Source organism: Trachurus japonicus, chromosome 12 (genome assembly GCF_045865225.1).
Source record: "Trachurus japonicus isolate A0001 chromosome 12, Traja_1.0".
Classification (NCBI taxonomy): Eukaryota; Metazoa; Chordata; class Actinopteri; order Carangiformes; family Carangidae; genus Trachurus; species Trachurus japonicus.
This window is the reverse complement of record NC_140918.1, coordinates 7,763,621-7,785,686: the sequence shown is the minus strand read 5'-3', so window position 1 is coordinate 7,785,686 and position 22,066 is coordinate 7,763,621. Positions and strand designations below refer to the sequence as shown.

The 22,066-nt window shown below is 40.6% G+C and overlaps 1 protein-coding gene across 13 annotated transcripts in view; it reads right to left on the bottom strand.

Annotated features, from left to right (window-relative positions):
• The window catches only part of mast4 (microtubule associated serine/threonine kinase family member 4), a 91,301-nt gene that overhangs the window by 35,947 nt on the left and 33,288 nt on the right, over positions 1–22,066 (bottom strand). For 6 of the 13 annotated variants that reach the window (XM_085792898.1, XM_085792903.1, XM_085792901.1 and 3 more), the window contains one exon: positions 12,701–12,732. In XM_085792898.1, the coding sequence (XP_085649024.1) occupies positions 12,701–12,732 (32 nt within the window). Of the gene's footprint in view, positions 1–3,488; positions 3,570–5,369; positions 5,649–12,700; positions 12,733–22,066 lie in introns of those variants that run through there. The other 7 variants (XM_085792897.1, XM_085792899.1, XM_085792900.1 and 4 more) reach the window with 3 other exon arrangements.

Here is a 22,066-nt window from a genome sequence, read left to right as displayed (position 1 = left end):
TGCTATTGATGCTTCCTTTCAAGGTGGTTGAACAGATTTGCCAGAGAAGCCGACCATTGGCCGACAACGTTTACAGTTAACTTTGCTTTGAGCTGAAATCATCAACCTGTTGGTTTGTGAACGTGGCCTGGGCGAGGTAGACGAGTACATGGTACGTTGGTGAAATGTCATGATCTCTATGAAAATCTGATAACATCATGTCATGCATAAATGCAACTGAAAGTAAATAAGGGGGGGAAAAAAGATGTGGGTTAATATTAGATTGTTGGTTTTTCTGCTCCAGCTGATTTGAAGAACTGAAACGATTAGTGAGGAAGAATCATTTTATAAATAAAAAGAAGAAAACGCAGGTTCTCTTAATCCCTTATGACAGTAAACCTGCTGCATGTCTGGACCTGGCTGTTGAGTGGTTGGTTGACCAAATGATGGATAAATTAATTAAAAAATAGATTTATCAATAACGTGTGCTGCAGCTTTAGTTCCTGGATGTGCTGTAAAATATGAATGTATATTGTCATGACATGTCCAGCACGATATTCAACAGTAAATGACAAGTTAAAGTCTCATTGTTGGTTCAACAATTCAACAATTATTTGTAATTTATCTTCAAAACTATTGATTATTTTCCTGATTTATTGATTTTGAACAACATAAAACAGGAAAAGAGAATTTAGATATTTCATTTTTATCTGACTCAGACTGAAACCAAGAGATATTCAGTTTACTTTCATGTACAAAGCCTCACAGCTTTTGAAAATAATATAAATGATGAACTGAATATCCAAAGAGTTTCACATTTAATTAACTTGATGCTGCTACTTGAGTTTGCAGTTCAGGGCCACAGCAAAACACTAAACCAAAACCCATAAAAGGGTCCATAGACTTGTCAGACTACAGAAACAAGCTGCTAATTCTTAAATTTTAAACATTTGAAATGAGGAAACAGAATAGAAAAGGTCCAGAGACTGACACTGAAGAAGTGCACAGTCAGAGCACGGTTGGACCATCAGGACGCTGCAGATGAGACCAATCGCCTGCCAAGAGCTTCGGCCTGGAAGGAGTTCAAAGGCTCCGGAAGAGACGGAGAGAGGAGAGAGGAGAACGCCACCGTGACCGGAACAAAACGGCTGGCTCTACCTGCATGTTCCCTCTGCTGTAATACAGTGTTATCAGAGGCCATTCTTCTCAGTATAAAGTCTGTGTGAGTGTGCGAGTGTGTGTGTGTGTGTGTGTGTGTTCCCTCAGAGTGGCTCAGTCCGTCTCCCCACAGGCTGGTGTGACAGCCTTCACTCTAATTATGGCTCTGCTCTGTTTCTGCGCTCCACATAAGAAACCGTGGTTCAGACGGTTCAAAGTCAAACCTGCACAGAGCGGCGTGAGGATGGAGGTCACCATGTGCTTCACCGTCCTCTCTCTGAACTCCAGACTCATTTACCGGCAGTTTTGGAAAATAAAAATAAACACTATCTTGACCTGTAATGAGTTTTTATAAAAAATACTGCATACAAAGTATATACCACGACTGTATTAGCAATCTACTGCGATTATATAATCCCAGTATTTAGCACAAGCACCAATCTGTCGTGAATGTTTTTGTGAAATCACCGTCTACCCTGAGAACTGATATGAAACACAGAAGCCAGTTAACACTTGCCCGGTGCTGTTACTTCCTTTTGTGTGCAGGTTAGCAAATAAATGTGCAGTTTGCAAACCACACTGACTGCACTGAGGTCAGCGTGCATGTAAAGATGCACTCAAAGTGTCTGTGTCTGGCCGGCCAGCGGAAACACAACGTAAACAAAACGTATCACATGAGCTGCAGGATGTTTCTCCCTTTCTTTGTAGCTCTGCAACTGTCCATGTGCATGTTTTGGTTGCCGGTTAGGTCGTGTACAGTTGGTTTTATTAAGAGATTTTGGTGAAACAGCTGCTAAATGCCACTGGAAACAAACCTAATATGAGCAGTGGGCGTGAAATAAAAACACTTAAATTGCAGACTGGTGGAATAAATTAAGGAAAAAGAGCTGATGGTAACTGCTGAGTCAAGTAAGTCATCACATCTCTGTAGGCATCACTGTGAGCAGCACCTTTCACACACACACATTCACCATCTATATCTACATCCACTTCATGCACAACATCTTCAATAAGACAATGAAGCACCACCACAGAGATAAACCAACACCGAGTCTGTTCGTCTCGTACCTGCAGACGTCGCTGTGCTACAAAGCTACAAAGCATCGCAACAACAAACCCTGTGTGCTGCTGGTGCATGATGGAATAAAAACTGAACTTATCAATAAAAAAGAAAGAAAAAAAAACAACACTCAATTTAAAAACATCTCCACAGTCTTGTATGGGGCTGACTCACTTGAATGCCTGCTCCACTTGACTCTGTGTGAAAGCTGAGCAGAACAAGAGGAGATCAGAGGTGAGATGAGTGGGTGTTTCGTGCTATTCATTGATATAGAAAAAGTCTCAGAATTGAGTGTTTTGAATGAGCGGAGAATTAAAGAAATAAATCAAGTTTCATTCCAACTCCTTCTCGTGACAAAACCTTGTGAGAAACAGCCTGAATAAAAGTCATAAAGTCAACAGAATGCAGAGATCACGACTATTAATTCTTGTACAAGCATGAGCTTTCTAGCGCTAAGAAGTCTGAGGTCTAAAAGTCTGAAGTGATGAAATCTCAGTTGGACTATGGTAAAGAGAATATACTCAACAATTTAATATAATAAGAGTCATGAAATCGACCTTAAATGATACAGATCATCATGAATCACAAACTGTGCATCACAAGAAGGCAATGAATGAACCCAACGCAGAACCACAACAAGATGGCTTCAACCTCAGTGACCTATTTGTAAAGTGAAACCCCAAAACGAAGCTGGTGGATTCAAAACATCTGAGAAGTCAAAGACCCGCAGACAGAAGAATCATTTTAGTGGTAAAAGGATAAATGTCTCCATGTTCTTATATATGCATATAAAAAACCCAATCTGAAGCTCCATCAGCAGATGCAGACTTAAAAGCAGAAACGAGTCAAGATATAAGCAATAAGCTCGGATACAGAACGATTACTAAAACTGTTTTCAATACGGTTCGTTCCTAAATGAATCAATCCAGCCGGGACTCGGACAGATTGAGACCATTCTTCACTTTGATGTATTGCAAACGCCACAAATCCTACTTAGCACATGAAAGAGGAGCATAAACCTCTGAACGGAGAGAGAGAGGGGGGAGATGGGGGAAGGGGGTGACACCATCAAACATTATATAAGTGCTGTGTCCTCCCTCTTTTCAAAGTCGTTTCAATGGCTGATGATTTTGGGAACGCAGGATGAATACCCACTTTCAGTCCTTGTGACACATGAGCACAAGATTGACCCGAACATGTTCTTACAGGCCTTTCAAAATAGAATAACCATGGTTGGAAGGGGGGGAGGAGGAAAACAAAACAAAAACAAAAAACAAATACTCTTGCTTACCTCCAAAAATGAAAAGCGTGCAGCGGGCTGCACGGGCTGCAAGGACTAGTGGGAGTGGGGCTCAAGCTTCGGGGAGTGAGGCTGTAAGTTAAATGGAGTGTATGAATAGTCGTCTTTTGTCACACACACACACACACACACACACACACACAGACAGGACAGAAACAACTCCTCCACCCCACCACTGCTCTGACACGTGCCCAGATGAAGACAGCAGCATCATGAAGAGTAAATATTCCCTGTCAGGTGAAGCAAAACTGTGTTTAAAGAGCAGGTTTCCAAGGCATTTGTTTGTCTGTGCATGGTTCTGCAATGTTTGACCCCCCCCCCCTCCCCTCCTCCTGCCCCTTCCCCCCCCAAAATGGTTTCTATTCAGGCAGAAAGCAAAAGAGAACAAACATGCACACCTGCTAAAACACTAGACATCGTAAACGAAGTCACAGATTAACCTCATTTCACAGCTGAACGCTTAAAAACGCAGCCGTTTCTCCTCCTGTTGTACACCACGTCATCCATACTGTGTCTATGTGGTTATTGAGCTCTATTCAAACTCAACTTACAGCAGTGGCACTGCAGAGCATTAGGTCACATAGAGGTGAATAACTTTTACTGCAGTGGCAGTCCCACTTCATTCATCACACTGTTCATACATATAAAAAATACTGCAGGGTTTTTTTTCTTCTATATTTTCTAATCCATCAATGGGCCTGATCACACTATCTTAGGATATATCTTATTCAACACACAACCACCTCACTGCCTCACATGGTCCTTCATTATGATAAACATGGACACTGTAGATTATTTAGACTGAATCCTACATGCACCCTGCTCCTGTACAGTAGCTGATCTGATAAAAAAAACTGCAATTGCATTGTTTAAGGAGCAGCTATTTGGCTTTTTTAAATAAAGTAAAGTCATACATTTGTGACCCATATACGTCCTCCTTAAGGACCAATGGGCTTGGAGTGTCTCAGTCAGGGTGGGGAGGATGGAAAGTCCTGAGAGTCAAACCAACACATTGTTGTTTGTGGTTTTCTTCATGAGATTTGTTGTTGACAGCAACACTGACTGCAGCCACGTCTTTTATGAAGCACTAATAAAAAAAACAACACAAAACGCACACCCAATGCTCTATGAAGGATTTAACATGTTGGCTGCTACAGCACAACACAGCACAACACAACAACACGGTCTTCATTGTGCATTAAAATGAGATGCTGTTTGAATCTCAGGGTGTACAGGAAGCAGGAGGAGAACCATAACAAACGCCTTGTTGACCCAAATACAAAAAAAAAATGGATCAAGTCAAAAGGAACGACTGTGATGATGGGGAGGGGGTGAGGGGGAGCTGCCATCTTAACACAGTGATTCGCTGCTTTTCACCTTATTGATCACATCCAGCAAACACTTGCACTGCACGACTCATCATAGGTGATAGGTGCACTGCGAGTGTGTACGTGTGTGTGCGTGTGTGTACGTACGTATGTGTGTGTGTGTGTGTCACGGCAGCAAATAAAGCATGTTGTGCTGTTGCGGCACTCCTCAGCGTGACACGTTATCTGTCTATCACACACACGTGCGGGAAGACAAATGCGTGAGCACACAACAACACACACATCCACACACACACAAGCACACATACACAAGCCACTGTTGCCTAGCTGTGAAGGATTTGACATTAGACTTCCTGCTGCAGATGCTGCTGCTGCTGCTAATGCTAACACTGCACACACACACACACAGACACACACAGACACACACACACGGCTTAAAGCAACAGTGAAAGACAGCAACAGAATATGACACAGAGACAGATGAAGCTGCAGACTGCAGAGGAGCAGCAGCCTCCCCGGTAGGATAACGGAGGAAAATACTCACTCTAGCGTCAGCCCTGGTATTCTCAGCCTCTCCCGCTGGGCTTTCATGGCTGAACTGTGCTCGTTTGCTCTATTGTGGTCATGATATGCATTCACACTGACTGCCTGCTTCTCTGCCTGCTTGCCTGTCTGCCTGCTTCTCTGCCTGCCGTCCCCCCTTGCACTGACAAAGAGCCAAACCCAGCCACCACAGTGCGATGAGACGGATTGGTTTTCTCTCCCCTCACAAAAAAGGGAGGGGGGTGAAAAAGGAAAGGGGGAGGAGGGTGCTGGTTGCTGGTGCTGGTGCTGGTGGCAAGGTTTCTTGTTTTGGTCTTTCCACGTTCCACCTTGAAGCTGTCAAATGAGATCCTCAGCTGCCTGCGGAGGGCACGGAGAGGCAGGACAATACCCCTTCTCCCCTCCCCTTCATACACGCCCCCCTGCTCCTTAACAAACGCATGCACATTTGAGCCCCCTACCACTACCACTGACACCACCACCACCACTCCAACCCCCCCCTCCCCTCCCCACCTCAACAGCCACAACTCCTCCCCCAGCTGGTGACTTGCTACATAGCAGAAATTAATGCAATAAATTAAATCTACATTTTTTTTTTGTCTGCTCCTCCGACACGCAGTCACCTTGACAGACGCCTTGACTAACGCCGGCTACGCAGCGCACGATGCAATGTCACCACGACACAAGAAGAAGATGATGTCATATTCTGAGAAAAAAAAAAGAAAAAAAAAAAAAACATAATGCACCACTACCTGCCAGTCCACATCAGTCCAGTCAGTGCACAGCTGACCGTTTTCAAGTGAGAGAAATATAGGGTGTAAAAGAGAGAGGGATTTGTTCACAACACTGCGGGGAAATACAGAAGACGCATGAATTCAGTTAAATTGGGGAGGCATGAGTGTCGGATGTGTGACTGTGGAGTCGAACACAAAGTAATAAAGCACAGTGACGCACTAGACTTGACTGTCCCTGCCCCTGCAGGGATTTGAAACACCCCAGAGCCTCCTCTTCATCATTTTAGCATTTTATTTCATCCACACTTATCTCTGCAGACGCTTTATTGCCAAAACATCAAGATCCCAATAAGTCAAAATGAATCAATGACTCACTGGGGAGGAAAGTGTCCAAGGTTTGAACTACAGGGGAGTTAATCAGATAATTTAACAGCAGCACACTGTAAAAACATGCACGGCTAAAACGTGTGGTGTTGCTAAAATGAGTCAGCTGAAACAACAACAGCAGCAGCAGCAACAACGATGGTGCTGGTGGTGTTAAACCAAGACTGAGAGACGAAGAAGAAGAAGAAGAAGAAGAAGATGAAGGTGATGAAGAAGTGCAGAAACCAGAGCAGAGGCTGCTGCCTCGCTTACTCATCCAGGGAGCCAATGAATACTTTATTACTACGAGCATGTTTGAGGAGCAGAGAGCCACAGCAGATGACACCAAACTCTGCATTTACCACAGAGACGGTGGCAGGAACTGGAGCAGAAGAGCATCCTGTGCCTCGAGTACAGCGGGTCAAGAGTACAAACCTGGCGTCAGCACCATCACCGCCTCATTAACGTCCAAACATTTTCATGCTGCATGCTACATTTTCTGATATAATTAGTGGTTTTATTTTTTAAAAAATCTGATAAGAGGGTTCAGTAATGGTCCTCAACTTTCAATGGTGGCAGAGTAAATAAACCGACTCTGAGTTTGTGTTTTTGTCGCAAACAGAAACCTCCGATCCGTGACCCGTGACGCCAGTCGATGGCACTGGACCCTGTTTTTCGTGTAGGTTCTTTCTGCCCATCATCTGAAAGTCAATGAGACATAAATCCAGCGTTTCATGTGTTCAGGCAGTTTCCTCTGTCCACATGGAGGTGTCTGGAGAAATGCAAGTGAAGGTGGAGTGCAGAGAATTCATGGAGAGACATGCATTATTCAGTATGCAGAGGTCCTCCTGTTAAAGTTATAGATGTAAACACTGCAGCTGTGCACAGATAATTGATGCGGTTCAGAGACAGCTAATTGATCTTTCACAATCAGACAAGCTTCTTCTTCTGTCTGGACAAACACATCAATGCCTGATGATGAAACTTTTTCCTCATCAACAATGCGAATGCGAGTAACTCATTCAGACTTCCATTAACATAAATGGACTTCCCTGTGTTTATTAGTTGCAGCTGTATCATCATCATCATCCTTTTACACCCGACAATTCACTTTTTCAAATAACTGTGACTATTCATTTCGGGGCCTGTGCAACAGTACATCACAAACTCATTTAAACCTGTTGTCACATTGGCAGTTTGACAGCGTCTTAAAATGAATCCTGCGCCGCCGAATAAATCTGCAGCTTTTCAACTTTTGTAACTTTTCTGAAACATAAAAGGAGGCTCGTCTCAGCCATTGCCCCGTCGTGTGAAGGAGTCAAAGTACAAAGGGTTTTGTTCTTCGTTCTTTCTCGAGCTCTCTTCTCAACGCAACACTACGGATGTCTTTGAGGATAGGAAAGAAAGAAAAAAAAAAATGTGTAGGCGCACTCTGTTATCCCCATCTGAATGATTATTATCATGTCTCGCCCCTCCCTTTGAGCCGGGCTGTTCAGAGCCGCTATAAACACTTCTGCCTTCAGAAGTGGTGAGAGGACATGTTGTGCAAACTGGTTTGTTTGGAGCGCACCCCGACCTTAAACTTTCCTGCCAACAAGTGGAGACTGTCTCTCTGTGCTGAAACAGAGGACCCCAGAGAAAAAGAAAAGAGAGCATGCTCAAATTTAAAGATATAACTACATCACTTACTGCTATTAATCTGCAGCAGGAGCAAAAGACTACCAAGAGAAAAGCATCAACCTTTATGCATGAGTTTATAAATCAAAGGCGGATGAATCAGCCGTGTGCAGTGCAGGAGTTTGAGATTCCTACCCAACAGTAAACAACTCGAGGAAGAGATCTGCAAACATTAATCAATGCTTTACATGTGTTCAGTCATCAAAATATTATAAAACTGAATAAATGTTCAGCAGTGCTCATTTATCTGCTTTGTCAGAGTGTTTCTGAGGCTCTGGGTGAAGGTGCTGTAGGTGACTCACAGAGGTTTTTCATTATAATGTTCGACTGCTACTGAACTCGGGGTGAGAAAAAACTTGGACTGACTCACGGCGTCTATTGTTCAGCTTCAGTTCATTTGAAATCAGTTCTACCTTGATGGAGCCGGCGTAGACCCACCACCACATCAGCCTCTGCAGCAGAGCGCCAGCCGGCCGACTGCATTTCTTTAGTTTGGCACACAAAGTAGCTTGGAAAGCTTTTTTTTTTTTTTTTAACTCCTCTGACGTGGAATCAGTGATACGCACAACCTTATTAACACGTTTTAATTAATGCCACAGCTGCTCCATTGTGGCACTTTCTTGTAAAAATCTTGTGACCACATTGTTTAATTGACACTCACAGGATCATGTCAGCGGCCTTATAGTAGAGCAGATCCTCATTAGGAGAAGGTGAGGGCCACTGTTGTGACTTTGCAATATTTTAGCTGAAGATTACTGGTGATAATTGCAGCACTTGGAGTTTGGCAGCAGATATTTTCTGTTCCTATCGGAGCCGCCACTCGTTATCGTCCAACACTGTTTGTTTTCTTAACACCGATAGATATTTTTTTACCCCCTCAAGAAAGAATGAGTTATTTGGTTTTATGAATATATACATGTAAAGCCTTTCAGAGATTAATCCTGCTCATCTTCACTGACCTCACAACACCAGTTTTATATGGTTTGGCTTTGTTAACATAAGCAGCTTTATCAGGCACTGCCAACCCTTCAGTCGAGGACAGACATATGCAGAGTATGAATTATCAAAACACTGAAATATTAGTGTATTATAATAAACATTTAATTATGGCCACTAGGGGGCAGTGCACCAACCTATGAACACAACACTCACATGTACTATTACCTGAGTATTAATAGTTTTAGAAACTTACAGCTAACTACAGCAGGAGTCATGTTTTTTTCTTATTTAGTTTTAACTTATCTAACAATGTTTGACATTTAACTAATCATGATACCTGTTGTTTTAAAAGTTTTCTATATTCGCCACGACTTCACAACTTGATAAAAAAAAAGAGAGATATGAAAACAACAAAAAGCTCCTTTTGTTGATTCAATTGTCTTACAAGGTTTGTATCACTACAAATATTTTATTCTACAGTTTCTATTTTTATTTTATTTATTTTTTATTCTAATGTGTATTTAACAGGGACGATACATACAACATTGCCACAAAAAATGGAAAATGTGATGCATACAAGACGTCTAGCTTCAGCTAATTTGCAGCACTTACAGTCAGTTAAGTGCTCTATATTATGAATGAATCTGTCTTGGCAAAAATAACTTATAAACAGAACAGGTGTCTATAAAATTCATCCTGCGGATGTCGAGTAACATGATCATACATTTGAAAGTGAGTTTGTTTCAGTGTTTCCACTCTGTGCTGGGCGACAGAACCAAAACAGGAAATTGTGGGTAAAAAGTTGTAACTGTCTGTATGAGTAACATTTTTCACACTGTGCATCTAGTCATTTAAATTGTATAAAATTGATGAGCAGTGCAGCGTTAAAGTTGAAATCCATAAGTTAAGACTTTTTACTATTCTGCATTAGAAGCGGTGACTTTTCTATTGTGCGTTCATCCAAACCATGAATATATACAAGGTACTGTACCACCATGAGTATGTTGCATGAGCAGATACAAACAATCAAGAAATAGGACTGAACCGAAGACACCTGATGTGACCCAGAGCTATTACAAATTTCACACTTGGAAACAGACAAAATGCCATGTTTATAAAAAACCCCAGGGAGAACAACAACCATAAAACTAACACAGAAAAGAAATCTCTATGTATGGCTCAACCAGTAACAATCTGCCGTGAAGTTCCTGCAACATCTGTTGTTTGAATATCACCATAAAAAGACCATGTAACAGAAGCCACAGTCAACAACAACTCTCCTGCTGCTGAGTGAAGCAGCTGAAACTGTGACAGTGCTGCATTTTTGTCGTACACCGCACATCTAGTAAACCGACTGTGCATCAAGTCGCCGGCAAATACAAATGATTGATTTTCAGTTATTTAATTGGACCTGGGCTAAAGACCTCCAGTTATTAAGGTCAGTCTATAAATAGTTCGCAGTCATCACTCAACTAGAATGACTCATGTTGAAAACAACTTCACACATGACGCAGATTGAAAGATAAAAATCCATCACCGACGAAGACGCCCATTCATGTTAAAGCACATTCAACAGGAGTCAATACATGAGTTATTGATCACTTCATGTTCATGTTCAAGGTGATAAATGGAATAACAGGTGACAAATATTAAGATAAATAGCGATTACGATGAGTGTGAAGCAGTCACATCTACTTTGTCATATCCAAACACCATTACTATGGTTACCAAGGTCACGGGAGGCTCCAGCGCTCTAAATATAAATCGGCAGATCACCATTAGTGATGGCTCACCTCTATTACAGTAGGTGCCCTCTGTGGTGAGGTGGCCGGGAGAACAGCAAGGTGTCATGGGTAAATCTTTCTCCTACGCACTTAAACAAACTGTAAAACCAAAAAAAATCAAATGTCCGTGAAGTTTATTGTGCCCGACTCGGTTTAATTCATGTGACATATCATTGGACTCGTATCAACTTTAACGACCTACTGAACGGGAATCGAACCAACCAGCTGAAGGACAGTTTCATGGTACATAGACTCTCTTTATATAATGGGAACACGGACCGTTAGACCAAAACCAAGTTCATCCACGTTTTGTGATTCTGAGTCATATTTATTTATCTAAAGAATGGCAGCGTAGTGTAAAAGCAAATATGTCAACACGAGTCCGAGCAGGAGTTTGGATTTATCTCAGAAACTCATACAATTATGAAAATGTGAAGGGATTTTCACTAGAAAACAGCATTTACGTATATTTTTTTCCCACTATGTTTTCATAATGAACCTCTGGCAAACAGATGAGGTGCTGGAGAAATATCCTGGTCATATCTTGTGTTGCAGAGAAACATAGAAGCTAACTTTTAACCAGCTTTTGGGATATTTCCAGATAAAAAATCCATTTACTAACTGCACATACTGCTGGTAAGAAATAAAAAAAAAGAAAAAAAGGAAAAAGGAAGAGAAACATCCAACGGACGACAGGTGGCGATGAGTAATTGAAAGAATCTACAGAGGAAAAAAAAAACAACTTTCATGTTGAGATTACAGAACGAGCGCCGGTCAAATCGGCTGAAGAAGAAGAGGAAGAAGAAGTTGGCTCTAACTTGACGACGAGACACTTGAGAGTGGTGATGTTATCAAAGTGACCAGATTTATCTTTACTGTGTTTTTATCATGTCATGTTTATTCCTTATATTATCATCATCAATGCCAGCAAGGAGGAAAGTAACACTGCATTTAAATACTGAACAGAAACTTAAAGTGGGTTTATCTACTTGATAGGGAGGGAGTATTACCTGTAATGGGGCCGCTCTTATATATGGAGCATTTAATGGCTTTTCCAGCTCATAAAAAAACAACATAAAATGTGAGTAACCGAGTGATGTGCTTTGCTGGAACAAGACTTGCTAAAGCAGCACTGCTCACATCCCACATGTCACTGTTGGTTTACATTGTTTCTAATGCAAATGGCTTGATATTATCATTTGTAAGTGAAATATCTGCACATATTTTTGCACAAATAACAACAAAACAGTTAACTATTAGTCATTAAAAAAAAAAAAAAAAAAGGCATGCAGCATGCAAACCATCTGAGATCTGCACACTAACTCTGAGTGAACTGTATTTTGTGTGCTGGAAGCTAATTTACAGCTGCTCTGACTGAGGACACAGACTGCAGGATACAGTACTTTATGTGAAAGAACAGGGAGAACTTTACAAGTCTCATCCCAGTCAGTGATGTGGTTATTTTAGGGAATATTACTGTAAGATGTGTTTATGATGCAATTAATGAAAATAATCATTCATGAGACGTCTCACAGTCCCTGTAGCTCAGTGGAGATTGGGAATATTTATAGAGTTTATATAGTTTAATGAGATTAAGTAACACCTTTCAACTAAAAATGCTTAGTCTTAAGTCATTATAAGACATGAACCATCATTTAATTAATATCTACAATCACTATACGACATTATTTGATATTTTGACTGATTAGATACATTTTGTGATACTGATTGCAACTATAATATGTCGTTCTACCACTTCTACATTAAGATGTGGTGCCTACAGGTGAAGGTGTATTACAGGTGTGTTTAAAGCAGAGAAATGAGCAGGTACTTACAAACTGCCTCTTCTGGGAAGACTCAGCTCTTTCTGTGAATGAAAAAAGAAGAATTATTTGAACATATGCTTATGCACTGGCCTGTTCACATTCACTCTTATTCATCTGCAATATATCCAATGAACTTCAACAGCACCATCTTTTACATAAAGAATATGAAGATTACTTTGTCAGATTGAAAAAAAAATCCACTTGTATCAGATCCCATGAAGCCAACATGTGCATTTTATTTCTTATAAATGACAACTGGCACAAACACACAACAACAGCCTCATCTGAGGCTACATAAATGAACAACAAAACATCGAACCTTAAAGACCTTTAAAAATAAAGGCAGTGAACGTTAAGGAACAGACTGAGGTTCTGCTTAAAACAACAGCAGCAGCAGCTCACCCACTCTGTGGCTGCTGCAGTTTTACAGCCTCACAAACAGCCGCCATATGGAGGGAGATCACAGAGCAGGTGTGAAACTGTTACATCCCATCACAGACAACTTCTCCAAGTTTAGACGCTGCATCTGGATTTCAAACTGTTCACTTAAATCACACAACAGATGAGCCAGGTGATCGTGAAGGCCACACGGACAGCAGACCCCACTCTCCCAAAACCATCTCTCTCTTAAATAAGTTAATTAATTGATGCATTAGTTTATTAATAGGTTAATTAACAGCTTGGGGACAAATATTTGTGGTGTAAAAATTTAAATGTATGGTAAAAAAAAAAAGGAAAGAAAAGACGCATTCACTGTAGCTGCAGTTTCCTCAAATATGAAACTGTGTATGTTGCTGAAGCCCACAGTCGACGGCAGAGTAACATAGGTCAGGATTTACTGTGTGTACCCAAACGCTCTGGCAAAAAGCACCAACAATGCCCTCATTGATTTCTTGAGGGATTATGTGTTCTCACAGGCTTGTTGCTTAAAGGATCAGTCTGCTGGCAGACATTTGCAGTATTGTAAAGCCTGCACAGACGTTAAACATATTTGACTCGGCATGTTAATGCAACATGTAAAAGGTCTTTGATCACAGAAGCATTTGCTATGTGAATACGGTGGATTGTGGAGAATAATGGGACAGATTTGCATGTTTCCCTTTTTTCCCATACAGTATATTGCACAAGTAGATTGCAACATGAGAGAAATATTTACATGTGTGACAATACATTAAATAAAAGCAGTGGACATGAGATGAGATTATTGGAACCAATGTTTTTTTCTATTGAGAGGTCCACGCTAGATTGATTTAAACTATCTTTAGGCAAATAAAAATAGTAGAAAACATATGAGCTATTCAAAGAATATAAAAAGTGAAGCTTGTGTTGTTCACTTAAACAAACCAGAGCTATATATTACGCATTATAGATGCTGTATATCGGCATCAGTGTACTGTATATGTGGAGCATTTTTTTGCTTTCCACCAGCACATATCCTGCATCGTTCTTAGAAAAAATAACTTGAGACATCTTCAATGAAAAGTCAATCATAAAAAAAACCCATCATAATCTAATCTATTAGTCTCACAAACAGAAGTTTTGTTACAGCCTCTGAACTCCAATATTGGTCTAATAAATTAATCACAAGTACAAAAATGTGCTGTTTATGCCTCGTAACGTTGCGTCTTGTTAAACCCGCCACCCCCTACTGAGTCTTGTTGACTTATGTGTTGAATACAAATACACCTCGAGGGTGTGAAGCTGCAAACACACGGCACACAAACACCTGGAAAATGTGTTGTTGTTGTTGTTGTTGTTGGGCTTGTTTGCAGGGATCACACAACACATTTCATATTGAAAAAGAAAGAAAAAAAAGGTTCTGCTACAGTACATGCAACATATTTCTATGAAAAACTGCCAGAAATGATGCTGACGACCAACCACCATGAGCCTCAGTGAGGGGCGAGCACACTGTGTACAGATCACTGTATCCCCACCCAAAGACCTGACAGAACTGCTGGTTTAATTACAGCAGCTTCTTGTGAGGAAGCAGGCTGTTATATTGGCTGAAAAACATTTCCCTCTGCTCCTTTTTACCATTAACATGAGACAAATATAAAAACTCTTGATTATTTTAAATCTTTCCCTTCTGATCCTGTCTTTTTTTTTGCTGTGCTGGGCTGAAAAATAACCCAAGCTCAGGTGACTACAAATCCCCATCATTTGATCATTAGATGTTTCAGTGTCTAATAATAACAACCTGATAAGGGGTGAGGTCCTTTGTCTGAGACAGTGTAGGACATGGGTTAGCTGAAGTGAATTGGCTGCAGCAGTCAGCAGAAAAAGTGCTAAGCCCCAGTCTCCCTTTGCTATCAATTAGGGCTTAATGTCTGGCTTCCCCCCGCCGCCAACAGAAGAACCAAGGGCACAAGAGTTTCCTTGGGAGACATGACCGCAGCTCACACAACACTAATTACCATCAGGGAATGACTTATGCTGATGGGAAATCGCACCAATCACAGCGCACACACAGAATCACTGTGTGACGTCTATGATGTTAAAAGGCAACCTGAGAAAAAGCAACGACGCCAAGATAATAAACCAATTTGTTCAAAAACACATTCATGTCAAATCAATCCGGGGGAAATATTTACATAAATAGAAATAGAAGGAGTTGTGATATATTGTCTATTCGTGTTTTTGCATTTTAACGAAGGGAGGCTGTTGCAGAGAAGGAGGTCTATTACTGACCAGTAATGACAAGAATTCAGAGTGCACTGCATGAAATGGGTTTTATTTTACAAACCAGAGCGAGGTGACACATGCAAACTACCTCTTCCTCTGACTAATGTTTGGTTTTTGTCTGTCTCATAAAATTAGGTTTTCAAATAGTAAATGAAGCTGAACTTACTCAGTAGACGCTGGGAAAAACAAAACGAATGCACTTAATGCAGCAAAAACAACCACAACAGCACAAGAAAACTATAACAGGAGATATACGTAGTATTTAGCATTTGTCACTGAAGTGCATGCTGACACATGGGAAATGCAACTTGACAATAGCTCAGCAGTCAACAAGTTTGACTCCTCAGCAAGGCAGCTAATATTAGTGTTACCTACTGTGGTGTGGAAACTTCACAGGATGTTAACAATATATATACAATCAATACAACAATGTAACTATTGTACATAGTTTGTTTGGCTGCACTGTACTGCTGTATTTCTTTTACAAAGCAAGCAGCTAAGCTATTGTCTTTTGTTGTGTAACTCCACACTTATTGTTACATGGCGGCACTACCTCTTATTTTATCTGCACTACTTGTTATTGTACATTACAGTCTGGACACTGAGCACTTTTATTTAAGTATTTTGTATTATCCTTTCAGTTGTTGTCCTCGTTCTACTGGACTCTTCTTTCTATATGTAAGTACAAAGAGTAAGTGTGCACATACAGAATATGGCCAATAAAGCTGATTCTAATTCAGAAACCATAATGTTTAATAGTCACCTTCAGCATGCAGATGTTCTCTCCAGAGTCAGACTGGAGCCTGAGCAGTGAACTAATGACACAGTCAAAACTGTTTTTCCAACTCACTCAGTATCAACACAACCAGGAGGGATCAGGCAGAGGAAACTAATTAAATGAGAGGCTGAAATGGGACTTACTTGAGCAGAACTTTTTGCATAACTTCCATGTAAATGTGAAGATTAATACATGTTTTATACTGTGCAACTTACAATTTTATAAGTGCAATAACTTATTCACAAGAAACACGTCTTGCAGTTTCCTATTCCAACAAATCTTTCCAATGGGCTACTGTTGCTTTTTCCATATTCTCAAAGAGTCATTATTATGATATTACTCAGCAACACTTCAACAAATAAGTTTGTTGTGTTGATGTTTTTTGTTTTTAATTAAAACCATAATTTCAGAGCTACAGTATAATACTACAGTACAAGAGCAAATGCAGAGCAACATTTTTTATTGATGAGCATTAACTTTGAAACTTTTTGTGACACTCAGGATTTAAATTGTCTGACATCATGTACAGTATCCTTGTCAGATACTTAACATAAATACAAGTATTTCCATTAAATGTTATTATCTCTGATTCTCTGATAGGCTGCTGAGCTGTCAAACGTGCGATACAAAATGGAGAGTAATTGCGAGAAGTCCTTTCATCTTCCACAGTGTCAGTCAAGAAGACAAACCGGTGATGAAAGTCAACATGGTGCATTTAATCATTTGTTTATCCAGTAATCTCTTTCCAAAGCTTCAGAGATAACAACTGTGACATGACGAACCTGAGAGTGTTTATTGTTCCACGGGGTAAAAAATGTCAATGAGTGACTTCTAGCAAAACGTTTCATCTCCAAGACACGACATCAAAGCTGCATTATTGCTCTTGTAAAAAAGGCCTATGTGTAATGCATCATTAATAATTCTCCTTGATGCATTAAGAATTTTCCTGCATCTCAAGATCAAATGCCTTCATGGTTTTTTTTTCTCCTGTGCTTTGCTGCTGACTGGCAGGAAAATCCCTATTCTCATATTAAGTCATAATGATGTCAAACCAACACCTTGAGGTACGTCACAGTGAGTTATTTTTACAGTTGGATGTTTACTCTTCTTCAGGCTCTGAGCTTTATAGCGTATGAAGTCTGAAATAAAATGTACGGATATGACATTAAAGTGCAGAGTCTCTGCTTTAATTTGATTAGATTTGAATCAATATTGAGAGAATTGAGTGGGAGACAGTGCAAGGAATGTCCAACTGTGTCCAAATGTATTGCATATGGTTGGCTGCTTCAGTTTATCTATAATAATCAAATACGATCAACAAGGATTTCTTTCCAGCTCAAACTGAGTCACTATTGGCCGACCGTCATCTGAGCCATCCAGCAAATTGCAGCCTGTGGGTTTCATGTAATTTTGACAGTGAGGAGGAAGAATTAAAACGTTTCGTCTCCACAACAAGGTTATTAAGAAACTTAATCATCACTGCTCACTGCTCACTGGACCAATGAAGATAAAAGGTTGAGTTAGAAAATAAGACCAAATTAACTCTGCCTCTCTTTTTTTTTCTTTTGACACGTGTGTATGATGTCATGAGGAACACAACAGTTAATAAGGGCCAGCCAACCGATCAATCAATCAATCGTACGGCCAATTTAATCACCTGATTAGAGTCGCATCAGTCTGCGTTGGATGATAAGAACCTTTATTTGTGTCTTCAAACTTTGCAGGTGAACTACAAACTCTCTGGTTTAATTTAGAAATGACATCATTGCATTGGCTGAGAGTCAGTGCTGTGTTCATTCAGTTTGTGGTTTTATCTACTGGTTTACTCAGCACAACACTGTTGGACTGTGAAAACTCATTATTATACAAGTCATTATTCTTTTGACCTTTTACTACTTATTCTTCATTAATCTTATTTATATTTTCCAAGTTTACTGCAGTGCTGCACTGAGGCCATTTGAATAATGAAATGATAATTATGAATAATAAAAGTTACTTATTGTTAAACAGTAAAGTTGAGCTTCCAGTACTTATCCAATACTTACAATTGGTTGAGAGTTTATTGCAAAAAATATGTCTTTAGTACACGACATGTATATTAAATAAAACTTTCAATTGCGTCCTTGCTTCATTTGTGGTTACATAGGAGAAACTTTAACTTCCCTGAGCAGCTGTTAAAAGGATCACAGTTTACTTTCTGAAAACTTAAACACTCAGTAAACATGAGTCATTAAGGGCAGCTGCAGAGAGAATTAATTGGCTTTCACACTGGAACAACTTCCAAGTCTAAAACATATCGACTGTGCGATGTGTCATTTCTCTATCACGGCCATATGTTCAGCCAAACAGTAAGATCATCCGTTGTTGTGAAACAGGCCCTGGGCTCAATGCCATCACCTACCTACAGTACCGCATGCTGGACTGTTACAACACAAGGACCAGGCCAGTTATGAATGCAAATAGAGTATAGAAATGTTATTAGTACAGTATAGCTCTCACAGTCATTATAAAATCGCATTTACATATTTTTTATATTAACTAGATGAGCTCAGGTGAGGGTGTTTTTATACTAGAGGTCTGTTGGGCTGCAGACAAAAAAACATGGGAGCAACAAAAAAGATCTTAATTACAGACTTTTACTCCAAATTAAATCTTCCTCCTCTTCTAATCTAAATGCAGCTTCAAAGTCAGAGACCAAGTTTATCTGGAGATTAGGATACGGTCAAACTGATCAATAAAACCACTTATCTGCTCCCAGCACATGTGTCGTAGGGGGGCAGTGGACGGACTATACGTTATGGGACTGATTGAAGATTGTCTTAAGGAGTGTGTGTGCATCGACCTGCAGGTTTGAACAACAAAGCAGCGCGGCCGTCCACAAACCTCTGATGGCTTCACACACACAGAGAGAGGGGCTGCATGAGAGCAGCCCACTTGTATTTACATCAGTGCGCTCAAACCTACTGTCTAAAGTAATATTTTCCACCATTATGCCCGGCTCGATCTGAACAATATTGATTTTTTTATTTTTTTTTTGCAACCAGCAGGGGGGAAAAGATCCAACACAGACGCTGTTAGAAAGCTTCGCTGATTAAATCTGTTGGCATCCTCACATTTCGCTCAGCTCGTATAGCGGGATGTTTGGTGTCACAAATGTTTAAGCCGCTGCCTCGTCCAATGTTGTACGAGGGAGACGATTCATTTCAAGACTGGCACAGAGCGTAATGACTCTGTAATTTGATGATCCCGCTTTTTTTTTCTTTCTTTTTTTTTTAACGAGGAGCTCCTTTCAAGGCCGTAATGATTCAACCTTACAGCCAAAAAGTAAATTCCACTGTACGCCAGTCTCAGCTCATCAGAAGTTTTGGAAAAGGTGTTTCATGTCTGTTCATGTGGTCTGGGCAGGTGGAAGCTGGTCTGGTCTGGTCTGGATTAGACACAGGTCGAGGTCAAACTACAGTACATGTCCCGTCCAAAGCTGCAGGGTTTTTTTTAAGACAGCGATTTTCCTGATAGGCTTTCAAAAAGTATGCACAGTTATTGATCTGGCTGCATTGAGGACAGTCTCCGGGGACTTAGAGATCACTGCTAACCGAACTACAGATGTGGCCACAGCACCATCTCATAAACACTGAGCTGCAGCAGCATGGAAGCAAAAGTTTCTCATTTTAAACCAACACTGATGGATGGAGCGGCTCTGATCACCTGCAGCGGGTTACGCTGAATCAGCTGCAGCTAAACTGACATTATTTCCATAAGAGTTCAAATTAAACATCTGTTTGTTTGGTTAATGTGTCTCTGCACTTGCACGTTGTTTGATTATACTGGCTGTTAATGAGCTGCCGTTTGTCAAAACGCTTGAAATGTGACACTGTTGATGTTACAGCACGTTAGGAGCTGACATTTGCATGTAGCTGATGTCACTGTTTAATGTTGACTGGTTTCTGTTGATGTTCAACGGGAGCAAATGCAAATGACAAAGAGGCAACGAGCAGAAACTCAGACAAGAGGCGCGTTGAACTGCTGGAGATGACACGCAGGAGGCGACATGAGTGTGTCGGCCCAGTTTGAACCAGTCAGATGTAAAAGTCCTGTATATAAAGGAGCTCTTGTTGTACAATGTTAAAAACTAAACTTTAAAATCCTTAAATTTATTCCATAAGAAAACTGTTTTGACAGAAATGTGAAAAATGACCTTTCATGGGTGTAAACTCATTAGTTTGCTGTTGTTTACCAGAGAGGATCTTTCTCCTTGGTGAATTACAGCGTTTCTTCTTTAATGAGTTGCGATATAGCAAATTAAAGTTAACATTTAACATGCTCAGGATAGTAACAGCATTAAACTTCTCCTTAGGAGCAGATGTGTGTGTGCAAAAAGTTTCCCTCATAAACAGCCAAATATGAATAGTCTCACCCCTCCCAGTATGTTTAGCAGCTCATATATGGATGAATTAATGGTTAATAAAAAGATTCATTTGCTTGAAGAGGCAGCTCCGTGGATCCACACCAGAGGCTGCTATTGCACACACACAATCACTTCTGCTACACACCATTACCAACACATTTTGTGTTTGTCACATTTTATTTGTCGGTGTAAAATTTCTGCAGTTAAATATGAAACATGTTCATTTAAATAACTTTAAATATACAAATGGATGGATTTCTTGCAAATGTGTTTTATCTTTCAAGGAGGTTCAAACTAATAAAGTAATAAATGTTATGTTTCTGTTATTCATCAGTGTGTTTGGTGGCTTTCATTTCTCCTCTTTCCAGTCTCGATCAACATTTTCTTTAGTGATTTTACTTCTTCAAGGAGAACTTTACATTATTTTCTTTGACCCCTTTTCACAGCTCAGTTGAAGAGCCGCTGTAAGCCGATAGAAACTCCACCATATTGCACAAGGACACTTCAGCAGAGAGGCTGCTGCTGCTTACCCCTTTTCCAACTGAAGCAAGGTTGTCTTATTCACTTGTCCCTCCTGAATGGGAGCTTTTCTTTGAGTGCTTCAGTTTAATAAGCGTTTCCACTGTGGAAAACTGCGTGGGTTTGTTCGCTAATCGCTCATTGATGCAACCTCCATCACCACAGTGTGCCAGCGCGAATCTGAGTGTGAGTACATATAGAACAATTGAGTGCGACCTGAAGTGTAAAGTGCATTAAAGCTCTGTATAATAATTGCAGTCCATTTGGCATTTATACATTCCTGAATGGTGAGGGATTATCAGTGTTTAAACACACTTATGTTAATATGAGCAGGATTTAAGGCTGACTCTGAGCTAAAATAATGTGGAGGTGGAGGTGGAGGTGGATGGCCTTTTCTGCTGCTACACCATCATGTTGTGTCAGGCAGACAGGCTCTATCTCACCAGCTGCCTCACACCACTTCACACAAACGGCTCTTTGGAGACACACAATGTCACCGGCTGCACTTGTGTGTACCTTTTTTATTATGAGGGAGCGTTAGACGGATGTCAGAAGTACAGTAAAAGCTCACAATGCGATGCCGTGTTACAGCTCCTGACAGGTTGCTCCTAATTAAGATGAACGACACGTGTTTCACAGGGCGTCATTAAAAAAATCTATAGAAATCCTAACTATTTTTTTTTTCATAGTGAGAGAAAACGGCCAGGAGAGAGAGAGAGAGAGAGAGAGAGAGAGAGAGAGAGAGAGAGACAGGAGACAGCAGCTCGACAGACCTGAGGAGGAGAAACAAGAGCTGCTTCTCACACATGAAAGTCAAAGACCTTCAGATGTGGCAGCATCATCTCAGGCGCCATCGTGCACCGACACCATTTCTACTAGATTTAAACTATAACAGCAGGCGTGTGAGACGAAGGTCGGCACAACCACAGAGTGTCACACACACACACACACACACACACACACAAGTCTCCTGAGATCCTTCAAATGT